The sequence below is a fragment of the Pleurotus ostreatus genome (genome assembly GCF_014466165.1).
Source record: "Pleurotus ostreatus strain PC9 chromosome Unknown scaffold_7, whole genome shotgun sequence".
Classification (NCBI taxonomy): Eukaryota; Fungi; Basidiomycota; class Agaricomycetes; order Agaricales; family Pleurotaceae; genus Pleurotus; species Pleurotus ostreatus.
The window spans coordinates 1,728,851-1,743,392 of record NW_023503162.1 but is presented as its reverse complement, the minus strand read 5'-3'; the positions used below and the strand labels follow the sequence as shown (position 1 = coordinate 1,743,392).

The following is a 14,542-nucleotide window of genomic DNA, read 5'->3' as shown; positions in this document are numbered from 1 at the left end:
CTCCCAATTCTGCCACATTCGGGACATCGTCGGGTTCAATATTTCACCCGAAGTATGCGCGCTCAGGATTTATTAACGATACGGACTCATGTCTTAACATACGAGCTTGTCACTTTCGAACTCTGCTCACACCATGCTGTATCTGCGGTCATTAGTAGCAACAGCCGTTCTCATCTCTACGTCCCTTGCATCGCCTACCGCATCACCGTCTAGCTTGACATGGAAGGACGACCACGCTAACTTCGCGGATTCCAGGCGCAGCCTTCTCATAGACGACGAAGCTATCTCCAAGCGACAGATCTCACCATCGACGTGGAATCCGCCGTCCAACCTCGTCACACCCCTTCAACAGGTTTGGGACCACGAGACCCAGACCTATAACATGAACTTCCAAAACTTTGGCTTCGACCAGCTCATCGCAGCCAACGGGAATATCAACATCTGCGTCCGGTGGGAGTCGTCCACCGCCGTTACGAGGGCGCAGCGCGATGCTGTCGAGGTCGCGTACAGGCGTTCGTATCTGAAGTGGATGAACTGGCTTTATGGGTTCGATGGGTTCCCGTATTCATCGGTTAATGTTAAAGTGGTTGGGTGGGCTGTGACACAGTCGAGCTTGCTCCAGGGCGATACATCGAACATTGACGTGTATACCGGCACCGATTCCGAAGGTGCGCCTCAGTGCGCCCCAGCGTGTGGTCGCTTCTTCCACCAGGACAATAACTACAATCAATGCCCCGGAGGAGCCGCTCGTCACTACGGTATTTGTTTACTTAGTGTCCAGCAACGCCCCCTCCTTGCTGACGTCTTTTGATGATAGACCATTCGCTTTGGCTGACAGACGGCTTTGGCGGAGGGGCCGGAGGAGATTGGGGCCAACGTATTGGACGCGAGTATTTCATGGGTGCAATCAACACCGAAAACATCCATATCTTGCTTCATGAGATGGTGAGCAAAGTTCGTGACCTGGGTAAACAAATGCTCACCCAGCTGGCACCAGGGACACACATATGCTTTGGACGGTTCGTGCTCTGGTGCAGAATAGTACGCACTCTAACAGAAAATACTAGACTTCTATGATTGGACGCCGTCGGGTGTCGGCGGTTTCATCATGCAGGCCGGCAGCGCAACGCAGATCACCGACTTTGACGGATGGGTGCGTTCTTGTCAGCAGGATTGCGAGGATGCTAAAGCCAAAGCCATTTTAGATGCTGCGCGACTGGTGGCGCCATCTCAAGACGCGCTACAACCTTTCGTCTCCGCAACCCACAATCACCTCGACCAGCCGGACCTCGACCGTTCCGACACCAACGCGCACCAGTACCACGACGGCTCCGACTTCTGGGTCGGGATCTCCACTCTATGGTTTGTGTTTATTCTGTGTATTCATCACGGTCGAGGCTGAAGAAAGATGATAGGACAATGCGGTGGGATCGGGTGGACCGGCCCTACGACGTGCGCGCAGGGTACTTGCAAGGTTGCCAATGATTATTACAGTGAGTTCTTCGTACTGCGGTCGAGGGTCAAGATCGCTGAAGTGCGTTTATCAAGGCCAATGCGTACCCTAAATCAGAAGATGTTTCGGCTTTTTCTATGTATATATATGTATGGTAGCCCGTAGCATATTCTTCGTTTGGATGTGATTAGCGCGAAGCTTTGAAGGTGATACAACTTACTTTGTTGCAAAGTTTATCGGCGATCACTTCTAAGTTCCCACGTCGAGAACTGTTCTCAACCAAGATGCAGTGCTCGTCCTAAGAATGTCATCGGCGGCGAGAAATGGCCTATCTTTCCAACAAACCACATACAACCCACTCAGACAATGGTAGCGACAACGAGCCCGCGACCTACGGTCGACGTTCCCCGGGACGTCTGGTTACATATTGCGCAATTCGTACTCGACGACGACATTCGCGACAAGTTGTTATCCTTTAACTCTACCTTTCATGACCTCTCTATGAGATTGCGGTATGAGACTGTCACCATAACCGAGTTCAACGATGAAACCACATGGAGGTTGAACAGGCTTAGGTATGGTTCATGAATTCGACTGTCGGAGGTCAGGAGTCCACTGACTCATCTCGTGATAGAGATCCTGCCGTGGGCTGGCGCGTTCGTACGTTGACCCTCAGGCCGAATTATCGTATACGTCCTCCTCGGCAAGCACCCGCGGAGGAACCTAATACTTTACGCCATATCGTCAATCGTGTCACCGGCTTTGCTCAACGGCACTTCCCCAACCCTGCCCCAGAGGCGACCGGAATCCAGCAAACCACAGCACTTTTAGTGCAAATATTACCGTATTTGACGAATGTTGTGGATTTTCAAGTTGATGCTTGGAATTTACCCCCCACGGCGATTGACCTTGGTGGCTTTGCCTCAGCGGCTTGTTCTGCTTTTGGCAAGGGCCTGAAGTCCATATCACTGGCTGGATATCCGAGTATTCTGAAGGAGGTGGTATCCTCGATGCCTGACCTTCCATCTCTCGATGGCCTTTCCCTGGACTTTACGAATGATATATATTCCCCCGACAGCAGCAGGGATCACGAGCTGCTAGTCGACTCCATCCTCCCATTCGTCAAACAAGTGGCCCCCCAACTACGGTCACTCAGCGTCACCTCGTGGACCAACTTGGACTTTTCCGAGCTTTTCGCCCGTATAGGCCCATTCCCGCGACTAGAATCATTTGCCACACGTGCTATTTTCGACCAAGCCCTCGCTACATCGACTGATGGGTTGACGCGGCTACTAGTCGATTCCTCTGCAACTTTGAAGCACGTTCAGTTGAAGCTCAGACCCGCGAAGGAGGGCGAGCCTCAGTTGGCCAACTGGTTGTGTGGTGCGGTGGATCATCATCCAACGATGTTGACTAACCTCAAGACCTTGCAACTGTATCCGACTACCCTCTCCCACGGTTTTGATGCTGCTAAGCAGTTAATCCACCGATCATCTAGCACAATGACGAACTTAACCATTCGGGATCGATATTTGTCATTCGGAGAGCTTGAAGATATCTTGGGCGGCGAAGCCACTCGGATTAAGAAGATTCAGATATGCGTTCATACATTGAGCGTCCGTCTTTTGGATCTTTTAGCGAATAGATGCCCGGAGCTTCGACATCTGATCCTCTATGTCGGTCGGCTCGGCGGATGTAACGACGACGGGCAAGAGTATTCCGATCCGGTAGGGATCTTTGACACCGGTCCTAAAAACTCGTTTGACTCACACTTGTCCTAGGGTGGATTCGTGGCTGACATAAAACAGAAAACATGGAGTGGCTGGCCTGTCAGCAAGTTGCATCTCTGGCAAGGGGGGGTTATGCTTGATAAGGACATCTTGGACTTGTTAGAGGAGCGTCTATGCGAAACGTCGCAATGACTAATCTTTGCTTTCGAGACAAATCGCGGGGTTTCCTGCTCATCGTTAGTGCCGCTGACAAGGGCATGTGCTTCTCCATGCAGAGTGACTGACTCGCTCCGAGTCCGTGACGAATAGGTCGGGGATTGTTAGTCATCCGTGCTGACTATCGCGTCCCTTCATTCTTTCTAGGTCTTTCCGGTTAGGAGCTTGTCAACCACCCGCTGTTTACTCCTGGTATAAATTCCGCTTGGAGTATAACCCGACATCATCCTACCAACACTACTACCACCATCCCCACACCACCACTGCCAAAGATGCCTTACGGCTTCCCAAGTCCCAAGTCATCCAAACCATCCTCTACCATTGATTCTCCCTTGGAGTCCCCCACCGAGTCCCCCAAATCCCCATCACCGGTTAGCGCCAAGTCCTTCGTCGACCCCTTTGAGGGCTTCGACAAATCAACCATAGCCGATCTCGTAGCTAAATATGGGTCATCGAGCGCGTCAGCTTGGCTAGAGTTTGATCGTTACAAGATTTGGAGACCATCACAAGACATACCAGAATCCTCCTTCCTACCCGTGCAAGGATACATGCAGCGCGACGCGTATATCTTTGCGTGGGGGAATCCCCTTGTCTCCGACCCCGCAGCCCTCAAGCCCACTGCGCAGGCATTTGTCGCTTGGGCTATGGAGCAGGGTCTCCGCCCGATCTGGGCGTGCGTGGATCATGACCTCGAACAAGTTCTCGGCGGCCCGCCATTCGAATGGAGCACAGTCAACTGTATACACGAAGACATCGTTGACCCCGCGCATGTTATTGATATCATCACCGAGGAGGCGCACGGTAAACACGAAGAAGGTGCCGGGCTGCCTTCGCATATCAAGGACCTCCGCAAGAACCTTAGGAGAGCTTCCAAAGCCCATGTACAAATTAGGCAGGTTCATCACGAGGAATGGACGGAGAAAGAGCGGTCTGAGATAGAGTATGGAATAGAGGCATGGAGGAAGAGCAAGCACGGTCTTCAGCTAGCATCGGTGAGCCCCTATCCGTATGTACCTTTGAGTGTGGTCTAACCTTCCTCACAGAGCTCTGCGAAGCCATGGCTTGACGAAGTACATCGACGTTACTGGATCGCCACTCATGAGGGACACGTAAGTCTTATCCTTTCCGTCTTTGCTTACGCATTTACTCATTTGCATGACAGGTCGTCGGGATCCTCATCCTCACTCCCATAAAAGGCAACACGTACCAAATTAAGAACTGCGTCTCCTTCCCTTCGGCTCCGAAAGGTACTTCCGAATCTTTGATTGCCTCCGCTCTACGTGATCTGTACAACGAACAACGCGCTCGAGGCGCAGATGCCGAGCACGAAGACCGCATCACCGTCACATTCGGTATCACAGCCGCAGATCAAATAAAACCCATTGAGAACCTTTCTGGCTGGAAGGTCAACGCATTGGCCAAGACATATGGCCAGATAGCGAAGACTGCGGGATTGCTGCGACGAGGTGACTTTAGGGTGAATAATCATTTCCGGAGCTTGCGGATATTGTGCTGACCACTAGTTGCAGAACAAATTTGACTCAGAACATGACCCGATGTACGTATGTTATCCGGAACACGGCTTTGGCCTGCACGGCATAGATGCATTGCTCAAGTTGTTGAAGAAGTAATTTATTTAGGCTTTCCTCCTCTCACTCCATTGTAACACCTTACTGTATTTAATACTCTTTATACCAAATCGTAGGTTATATACTTTATGATAGTTCTTTATGGTTACTTTTCTGCTGGCTCTAATTCCTGCTGCACCTAATTCATGCTGCGTACACAGCCGCTATAACACAAGAAATCATTGAAATTCGCGCAGCCCCAGTGGACGCTCAGTGTCTAAGAAACATATACGAATATAACATATATCTTGAACAATAGATCGTGCATGTACATTTTTACGACGAGAAAGCAAGAGAAGACGGACCCCAAGTCCTTACTTCTTCTTTTTCTTTTTCTTACCTCCTCCAGCTCCGCCTCCGCCTGTGGCAGCTCCTCCACCTGCCTTACCCTTGGCACCTTTCTTATTGCCCGCGGGTGTGGCAGCTTCAGCTTCTTCTGCGTTTTCCTCCCCACCCTCGTCCCCTGGGGTGACCGGAGTAGTAGGTGATGTTGGGTCATCAGCGCCAGCGCCAGGAACTTGTAGTTTATCTTCTTCCGCCTTCGTTTCTTCGACAGCTGGCATCGCTTCCGGTTCAGCAGCCGGTGGATCGACATTGGCTCCGCAGGAACTTCGGGGTTCGCTGAGGTCTCGGGTAAAGCGGAAGCCTCTGGCTTAGGACTAGGCTTGGGCGAGGGTTTTGGTGAAGGTTTGGGCGAAGCCGGTTTAGAAGACGAAAGCAACTCGGAAGTCTCAGCGACTTTGGGAGATTTAGGTGCCGATAGCGACAAATCGATGTTATCTAGTAGAGTGGCGCCGCCCGCACCGAAGGATGACATTCCAAGATGATTGGTGAAGGTCGCAGAGGGGAGATTATCTGCAGAGCCAGCCGGCGGAGAGACAACATCGAACGTCCATGTGTCGTTTCCGGTGGTCCCCTCTGCTGCAGCTGGGGCGGCGGCGGCGGGCTCGGGCGTGGGCACACGAGCAGGTTCCACGACAGGTGTTTTGGGGGGCGGTGTTTCTTCAACTGGAGTAGCAACCTCACTGGCACCTCCCTTGCCTTTCTTTTTCTTTTTCTTAGCTCCCTTCGTCTCAAATGCAGATTCCTCAGCGGCAGGAGTAATAGGTTCCACCACAGGTTCTGGTGCTGGAGGTTCAGGTGCAGGCGCCTCTCCTACAGGAGCATCTACAAGCTCGGCAGGCGCAGGAGTTTCCTCTGGTGGTGGCTCAGATGCAGCAACCAACGGAGTATTAACTTGTGACGGAAGCTTGGAAGCAGGCTTGGAAGCAGCTCTGGAAGCAGCTTTCGAAGCAGCTTTCCCTTTTTTCTTCGTCGATGCACCCCAACTGTCCCAACTATCCGCCGCGGGTGGATCTTCCAAGGGAGCTTCAACCTTTGCAGGCGAAGCCTTCGGCGACGGTTGTTTGGGTGCCTCCCCAAATCCGAAGCCAGTCGCTGCGCTACCCCACCCGGTGCCAGTCCCACCAGTGGACCCAAATCCTCCGGTGGAACCAAATCCTGCACCAGTAGAACCAAAGCCTGATGAGCCAAAGCCTCCAGTCGAGCCAAAGCCTGTAGATGTACCAAACCCTGTAATGGATGTGCCAAAACCTGTCCCGAGGGAAGACGCAAAGTCGTCCCCAGACGAACCGAACCCAAACGAGAGTGAGCCAAGATCCCCGCTAGTGGCTGGCTGTTCAGGGAGGGGCTCAGGTTCTTGTGGTTTAGGCGATACTGCTCTCGACTGTGGCTTAGGCGACGCGGCTCTTGACGGGGGTTTAGGCGAAGCTGCACGCGACGGCAATCGCGACGGCACTCGTGACGCTGCTCTGGACGCCACTCTGGACGGTGCCTTCGAGGGTTGGGTAGCCTCGGGCGCAATGGTTTCTGGCACTTCGTGTTGCAACTCATGCCGCTCCTCAGGCTGTGCCAAGTCCAGTTCTCGAGGTCTAGGCGTCAAGTGCGGAGTAGGGGCCTTAGGCGAGCGCGTGCTGTGGGCGATGCTCTGAGTGTCGTCTGGGGCAGGGTCAGGTGGTGGTTGCGTCTCCTCGAGCTCCAACCCACGGGCTCTCGGAGTCAGATGCTGAGGGACTTCCTCCTGCACTTCCTGCACGACTGGCTCAGGTTCGGGCTCAGGCATACTGCCGGGCATCAAGCTAACAGAGCTGAGCGGGCGCGAGGCTTCAGCATCCATACCCCGGGATCTGTCCTGGGGTCCAGTATCAAACAAGGCAGACGCGTTGGCAGCAGGCGAATGCCGGGATCTTGCCTCCCTAGGAGTTCTCGCCATGCTCTCTGCAGCAACACTGTCCCTCCGCCCATACATAGAAGGTGCCTTGGAAGCAAGCGGGCTACTAACAGATGGCGCAGATGTGGGGGGTTGTGCTGGCGAAGTCGCAGCCCCCCATACAGACGTGAGCGCATCCCCAATCTTGCCCAACACCGACGACCGTTCATGCTCCCCATTAATCGATCTCTCCCTATCCCTCGGCTTATCCTTCCTACCCCGGTCACGATCGGCGTCAGAGACGTAGCTATCTCGCTCTCTATCTTTGCCTTTCGACGACCGTTCGCTCTTACCCGCGTCACTGCGCCAGCTCCCACTTGCCGCACGCTCGGTTGCAGGAGAAGCAGGGTTAGATGACCGGCCATTGGCTGAGGGTGCGTGACTGTCCCTCCAGTTCGACTTGTCTGTAACGACTGATGGACGGGAAATTGATGAATGCCGGGTATGTGTACTTGGCGCAAGGCCACGATCACGATCGGCTCTGACGACATCAGGTATATCGTGGAAGGACTCTTGCTTCGGCGTGCTATGCGTTGAGGGTGGTTTGCTGGGGGAGCCGTTGAATCCATTGCGTGATGGTGCTCGTGATGCAGCAGCTGAAGGGGCGGTTGAGCCGATCGTGAGCTCGTCTTCAGGCGAATCATCGGGCTCATCTTCTTCCGCTCGATGACCACTTTCGTTGTAAATGATGGATGCTGGACCGCTGCAGAGGTGTCAGAAGGAGATACGACGGCGGCAAAGTGCGATACTTACTACTTCGTTACTCCCTAGATAAGATCAAGGTCATAAGCCCAAGAGACGCGATAAAGGACGACGAACAGACGTACACTATCGTTCCATTTAATCCTAGCCTTGAACTCGGTGAGACCAAAGTGGATTTCAACTGAGAATACAATCGTCCAATACGTTTTCCCGTTTCTCCCCGTCTTAGGCTCAGCACTGCTTGCTAGCGGCGACAGGTTTGCTTGTACAACACATAGCGTGCCGAAGTCCTCTGGGGAAACAGGCAGAATGCCCATTAGACCACCACCCTATGAATGTCGACATATGGCATACCTGCTTGGCGCATGATCCACTTGGGGACTTCCTTTCCCCCTCTAAAGCACCAAATCTCGACCTCAAATACAGAGAGCAATGACAAACTCGTCAACTCTGTACAGTACTTCCTCGTGAACACCGTTGATTCTTTCACTCTCACACTCTGAACATAACAGTTGGAATACGCCATATAGTAGATATCAGAGCACGTACTCGGGATAGAATACAATCAAACGCGTCTGGGAGCAATTTCGGGCCAGAGGGGAGTTCGCAGAGCCTATTTTTGCGCGCGACGTGGTCGGGGTCGTTGGGGTCGAACTCGCGGAGATACTCCACGCCGTACATGTACTTGGACATGCGCGCGGAGACATGGTGGTCGCAGTAGAACCCAATCGCACCGTCGGCAACGGCCTTCGACCTAATCACCAATCAAGCAAACGCAGTGCGTTCGCGTATCCGTCAACATCAACGTCAGACGAGAAAAAATAGATGTTAGACGTACGTCTGAGAATCAGGCCTGCTAACGGTCACAGGGGCCAACCTCTCTTGCAGCTGATGGAACAGCCACGGGCTTGCCGCAAAGCCACCAACCAGCCAAATGGACTGTACGTCATCAAGTCATCGGTTCACGATTCATCGGTTGTCAACAAGTGAGCATGCAGGGTTGCGGGCTAGAAGGCTAATAGGCAAACCCACCTCGATTAACCCATTTGACGCTTCAATTTGTCGCCTAATTGCGGCGACCGCAGCTAATCAACAAGCGATTGTGAGCGAGGTGATGGGATGCACAGCAGATGATAAGAAGGGTATAGAAGAGCGTAGAAGAGAGAAGGAAGTACATACCTTCAATTGACGGTTCGAACAAGTCCGCAACCTCCGATCTGAACGTAGAATCATATTAGCGGTGATTAACATGCGCAGTGCGAACCCTCTCCTCTCCACCTCACCTCCTCCTCACGAGATGAAGAGAGATGGGAGATAGGGATGATGCGAAGGTTGCTGCGGACTCACCCTGATAGCTTCAGCTGCCCGTTCCGGATGCCCACAGACATGTCCTTATCAAGCGGCGAGCCGAAAGATATGAACTGCAGGTCCTTTTTCGCCCGGAAGAGCCGTTTCGTGGTCTCATCGAACCGCTTCGTGATGTGGTCGAGGGAGTCTGCGGAGCCATACTTGGAACCACGCAGCTTCTCTGATTAGGAGCGCACCCAATTAGTGAGGGCGAGTCGCGGAGGGGAGGGGATGCCGTACGAACCTTCTAGGAACTCGCGGGCACGCCGGCTGACGAATACGGATCCGGCGAATAGACCTGGTGAAGGGCGCGGTGAGTGTTCAGAGGGGGTGGGGGCAGAGGGAGGAGAACGTACAGTCCGGCGGGGCAATTTCCTCGATTACGAGGGGGTGGACACCGCGAATCGCATACGAGCTGAGATCGAGCGTGCCACCGCCAGCATCAGCAATTAAGAACCCGTGGTTCGACGTACTCTGAGCAACAATGTTAGATAGCGCGCAATTTCCATGATAAACGCGCACCGAAAGCACGTCCGCCGCTAGGCCGTTCAAAACACAGGCATGCAAGCTCGCCTCGCCCTCTGTGACGAATCGTATCCGAGCTTTGCCTTCGTTGGTGTCCGGGATGACTCCGCCATAGACCATGGCTCTCCGCATCTTCGTCTGCTGCGCGCCCTCCCACCCGTTCGGATGAGATAGCACAAATTGGATGTCGTTCTGCACGGCATTCCAGAGCGCATGGCCGTTAGCATGGGTGTCCGTGAAGAATGTCCGTGTACATTTGTACAGGTACCCGAGAAAGTCGCCGAAGACATCGACTGCAGTTTTGTGCTTCGGAAGAGAGGCCAGCCGGAGCCCGTTCATCTTGAGCTTCATTGTGCTATGAAAGCTTGGTTAATGAGTCCCCTTCGGTCAGGAAATGAAGGGGACATACGAGGGCCGTAGGCGAAGTTTGAAGAGCTCGACCTTTGTCCAGCCTTCGTCCTCTGCCTGCGATGCTATTGAAGCATCCTCTGCCTCTGCACCGGCTACGACCATCTTGCTGCTTCTGTTGTAATACATGACGGAGGGTATCTTTGAATTACCAGCTACATGTTCTTGTCCGGGAAATCTAGCAGGTGGCCGTCAATTCATGATCGAGCACGCTGGGGGACACTGACCTTGTTACACCGTGTATCTTGGGGACCTCCCCCGGTTCTAGGATGGCATATGAGACGCCACTGAAAGTCGTGCCGACGTCGAAGGCAATAACGAGAGAGCGCGAGGACCCGCTGTAGGGTTTTCGCATGTGGGCTGATTCCATTGGAGAACGTCGCCTGGATTCGCGGCAGATAAATGGCTAAACTACACGCGGTGCAGCATGGCTGCGGTAGTAAGAAAGAAACAGGCGAAATGAACTGTGCGCACGCCTGCCTCGAGGCCTGAGGCTGCCTTATTACCTGCCTTGGGTGTGGAAATTTTTCACCCAAATCTCAGGCGCGAGCTGATTATCTTATCCTTGGGCAGGAACATGATGCTGCCTGTCGCCAATCTGCACCTCAAGGACCTGTACGATACCACCGTCGAGTTTTTCGCCCTTCGCAGTCCCTCGTTTCTCTTTGCGGGCCCGTCTGCTGCCCCGACCCACGAGTCGGAAAACTGCCGTGCCCTGACCCCAGTTCCCGACCCCATCGCTAGGCTGACACGAGAGTGCTCGTCGTTACGTGAAAGACTCGACGTAGCCGAGAGTCGGCAGCAACACAGTACATGCACTTGTCAGTTTTCGCAACAGAGCCCTCTGCAACCACTAATGCGCCGCCAACTCGATCTCACGAAGAATGAGCTGTCTACCTCAAAAATTGAGGTTTTGCGCCTCGAGGAGCGCTGCCGCATGTTGGAGAGATTGCTGAGGGAGACAAAAGACATGCTGAAGGCGAGGGACACTGAGATCGAGAAGCTGAAGCGAGAACGCGAGCAGCAGCGCACCCTCGACCACCGTCACCGCAGCGATGCCAGCCTGCGCTATCAGTTCAGATCCCAGAGCCAAAGGGACAAAGAGGAATCCCTCAGCCCCCCAAACTCAATCAGTCCGAGACCCGACTCGACGCTGCTAGCCATCTACGGCCACAACCACTCGCTTTCCAGCTTCCGGAACGGCCACCGCAGAGATGGCTCTGGCACCTCATCGATAATCTCGATAGCGAGCTCCGAGGAGGAACGCGCCCAAGCCCGTGCGTTTGAGCTTTTCCTGACGCGCACAGACGCATGGTCGGGCGCACAGATTCTCCAGGCCGTCCACGATATCAACTCCGAGATCCTGCAGTTCGCAGCATCCGCAACAGAAACGTGCTCGTTTGAGAGGGATGCGCACACTTTGGCGGCGAAGAATTCACAAGCTATACAGGACACTGCTGCAAGGCTTGGCCCGCAGATTACACGCATCCTCTCCACGAGAGATCACAGTCAGGATCCTATCCTTGTCCAGCTCGCCCTCCAGGGATGCGTCGTTGCGTGCATTGCACGAGCGTTATCGTCCTTTTGTATTGGTTGGCCCTCAAAGGCAGACTCGGTGATACTCCAGGTCTATGCCTACATGTACGCAACTGGTACGTCTCCATCCGTCTTCTCTTACACATCTGCTGACCCCGGAACAAGAACCCCAGCCGACCTCTTCACGCTGGCGTTCCCTCACGCACAAACACATTCACAAGCTATACCCCACCCTAGAAGACTACGGCAACAACGACCTCGTAGAGACGATCCTCCGCTGGATAGCCGACGTCCTGACCGTCGCCGGCTGCACGCCATCCCTGTCCACGTCACACTCATCCCCCTCGTCCTCACCCCACATCTCCCAGTCGCTACCGCACTCGAACTCGCTCTCGCAGCTCCAGCTCAACCAGCCGTCGTTCACCAAGGAGGCCCTGCGCGCCCGCTTCGGCGACCAGGTGCGGCGCATCGCCAAGTCAGTCACGAAGCTCGCGCAGGTGACGCGCGAGGAGGTCATGTCCACGAACTTCGACCTGGTCGCGGTCGGATACACAGATACGTTCGACTCGCACCTGATGCAGGACTCGTTCGCAGACTACTCCACGTCACGGGGGTCGGTGCTGCTGACGTCGGAATTCGGCGTGCGATGCACCACGAAGAAGGGCGGGGTCGCAGGCATGAGCGTCGTCGCGGACGGAAAGACGGACGACGGGATCGAACGACGGCTCCTTCTTCGGCCTAGAATCGTGCTGGAATCGGTGTTGGACGTCCTGGATCCCAAGTAACGACTCCGTAACGAATATCTAACGACTATCTTGCAACATAACTTATCCACTTATGACCCCTCGCTATGCTATGCCTCTGGATGCTATTTCTTGTTGTACACTAGCCAAAATTCACCTGCGGCCCTTGCTTTTGCTTTCCACCTTTGCACTCGCCCGTATTTAGATACCAGATCTCTCGACGCTACTTATAACGAGACGAAACACGCTTCTGAATGCCTGATCAGCTGATGCGTGAACAAAGGAAGGCCACTCCGTCGAGGAACAAAGGGATCTGCGGCAATCATACCCAGATATAAGGATACTAGAACGACTGTGGCTGAGTGATTGACGAATCTTCCACCATGTCCTGCCTCCCATTTGTACTGGACCCTCGCCGCCCAGAAGAGAGCATCGACGTGACTATGTCACCGCGGCCCATCGCGGGGTATATCCCCCCCAGAGGGCACCCTCATGAAGCACCAACACGCGTACTTTCTATATGTATCGGGTACGCCGCTTCCAAGCCATGTAGTCGCAGAGACACGGTGCTCACTGTGTTACTATGCTCTAGGACCAGACTCAGAGGTCTCGTGAGGAAGATGGTGTTCATCAGTGCGTGGCAGCAGCCTGGGTGACCTTACGCAAGTATTCACGATTTGCAGCAAATAATGCAGTAACTGGACAAAGGCTAGCAACGAGGACAGCCTTTCAGTGGGCGAACTCCGGCGGGACGGTGAGTCCAACTCTCTCCTCAACTACGCGCATATGCCCAACCGATATCATGTTCGATAGCTATTCGTGATGCACGTCACCTGCGCCGACATCTTGCGGCGCATCTTCGACGCGGAAGACATGAACACCAAATCACTGGCACGCGTCTCCCAGATCGAAGAGGTCGTGGGCAAGGTGCAAGGCGGGGCGAGCGCTGGGTGGCTACCTCTTGTTCGGTACAAGGAAGTAGGGGAGAAGATCGACCTCGCGCCGTTCTGGAGCCATCAACCTGATACTCCGAGCATGGGGAGCAATGTGTTCGATTGGGCACGACTAGAGAACAGTAGATATAAGTGGCTGGTGAGCCGGCCAGATGTGTAGGCCGTCTACCTGCTGCCGTGGGCTTTGAGCATTGACGGTGATACCCCGGATTCCCGAAGTTCGTCGCCAAGGTGGACGAGAAGAGATTGCCTTGGGGCGACGATTTCGAAGTCGGGGAGGGCAGCAGACTCTCGCACCACCCCTTAGAACTTCTCTACCTCCTCCTCCCCCACCTCTCCCCTCGTTCATACGCCATGCTCGCCTCGACCTTCTCTTCCGCTATAACGCACTCACCATCTTCCAGCCCCACGCGCGAGACCTCGTCATCACCCTTCGCTAGGCCATACCCACAAAGGAAGAATACGAAGTCGCGCCCGAGGAGGTCCGTGGCATCATGGCATCCGAAGACGCGAAGCTGGCGCCCGTCGATGGGGATTGTTTGGGTACTTGTCGAAGGTGCATACGTCGAAAGGGATGCGGGTGCGGCGGTGGATTTTGGGGGAGTGCGAGGAGGTGAAGAGGGTGTATGAGGAGAGGCTTCAGGGCTCCCCTTACGCGATCACTGCAGGGGGGCAGCAAACGGACATCGCTAAAAAAGGAGGAAAGTGAATATGATGCTTCGGATGTTGCCTGAGTGATCTGGGGCTTCGGGACGCACCCTGCATTCTCGCATCATCCTTGGGAGCTTGGATACGCAGATCTGGGGTTCACCGCTGGTTATCGATCTTTTCAGGCGCGTGATGTTTATAGTTATAGGTAGTTATGACTCGACAATAGAGCAGGGCTGACAACATGACCTATCTAAGCTTTGTGTGAGAAGGCAAGCACAATGCAACCAAGATAGAAGAGTATCAGCGCACTTACAAAAGGACCCAATGCGGACCCACAACTGCTTTCCCTGAGCCTATAAAGTCCCTCTGCATTGGTGATTA

The 14,542-nt window shown here is 54.1% G+C and overlaps 6 protein-coding genes across 6 annotated transcripts; 5 read left to right on the top strand and 1 right to left on the bottom strand.

Annotated features, from left to right (window-relative positions):
• Positions 1-133: 133 nt before the first annotated feature.
• On the top strand, positions 134-1,565 carry PC9H_009820 (uncharacterized protein; the record flags this gene model as incomplete). The annotated part of the gene is made up of 7 exons (XM_036779318.1): positions 134-758; positions 818-945; positions 998-1,019; positions 1,068-1,153; positions 1,206-1,362; positions 1,416-1,493; positions 1,549-1,565. 7 exons carry the CDS (start codon positions 134-136, stop codon positions 1,563-1,565), a joined length of 1,113 nt encoding a protein of 370 aa, XP_036628707.1.
• A 254-nt stretch (positions 1,566-1,819) lies between these two features.
• Positions 1,820-3,234, top strand: PC9H_009819 (uncharacterized protein; the record flags this gene model as incomplete). The annotated part of the gene is made up of 2 exons (XM_036779317.1): positions 1,820-2,028; positions 2,088-3,234. 2 exons carry the CDS (start codon positions 1,820-1,822, stop codon positions 3,232-3,234), a joined length of 1,356 nt encoding a protein of 451 aa, XP_036628706.1.
• Positions 3,235-3,671: 437 nt separating this feature from the next.
• Positions 3,672-5,030, top strand: PC9H_009818 (uncharacterized protein; the record flags this gene model as incomplete). Its single annotated transcript, XM_036779316.1, has 4 exons — positions 3,672-4,391; positions 4,443-4,508; positions 4,562-4,876; positions 4,929-5,030. 4 exons carry the CDS (start codon positions 3,672-3,674, stop codon positions 5,028-5,030), a joined length of 1,203 nt encoding a protein of 400 aa, XP_036628705.1.
• A 214-nt stretch (positions 5,031-5,244) lies between these two features.
• PC9H_009817 (uncharacterized protein) lies at positions 5,245-10,648 on the bottom strand (the record flags this gene model as incomplete). Its single annotated transcript, XM_036779315.1, has 14 exons — positions 5,245-7,999; positions 8,050-8,063; positions 8,124-8,290; positions 8,353-8,497; positions 8,548-8,752; positions 8,837-8,937; positions 9,031-9,083; positions 9,178-9,215; positions 9,346-9,526; positions 9,590-9,643; positions 9,702-9,819; positions 9,868-10,225; positions 10,280-10,456; positions 10,506-10,648. The coding sequence occupies 14 exons, from the start codon at positions 10,646-10,648 to the stop codon at positions 5,245-5,247; spliced, it is 4,509 nt and encodes a 1,502-aa protein (XP_036628704.1).
• Positions 10,649-10,855: 207 nt separating this feature from the next.
• Positions 10,856-12,599, top strand: PC9H_009816 (uncharacterized protein; the record flags this gene model as incomplete). The annotated part of the gene is made up of 2 exons (XM_036779314.1): positions 10,856-11,930; positions 11,980-12,599. The coding sequence occupies 2 exons, from the start codon at positions 10,856-10,858 to the stop codon at positions 12,597-12,599; spliced, it is 1,695 nt and encodes a 564-aa protein (XP_036628703.1).
• Positions 12,600-12,940: 341 nt separating this feature from the next.
• Positions 12,941-14,140, top strand: PC9H_009815 (uncharacterized protein; the record flags this gene model as incomplete). The annotated part of the gene is made up of 5 exons (XM_036779313.1): positions 12,941-13,086; positions 13,150-13,190; positions 13,241-13,311; positions 13,371-13,664; positions 13,730-14,140. The coding sequence occupies 5 exons, from the start codon at positions 12,941-12,943 to the stop codon at positions 14,138-14,140; spliced, it is 963 nt and encodes a 320-aa protein (XP_036628702.1).
• Between the last annotated feature and the right edge of the window lie 402 nt (positions 14,141-14,542).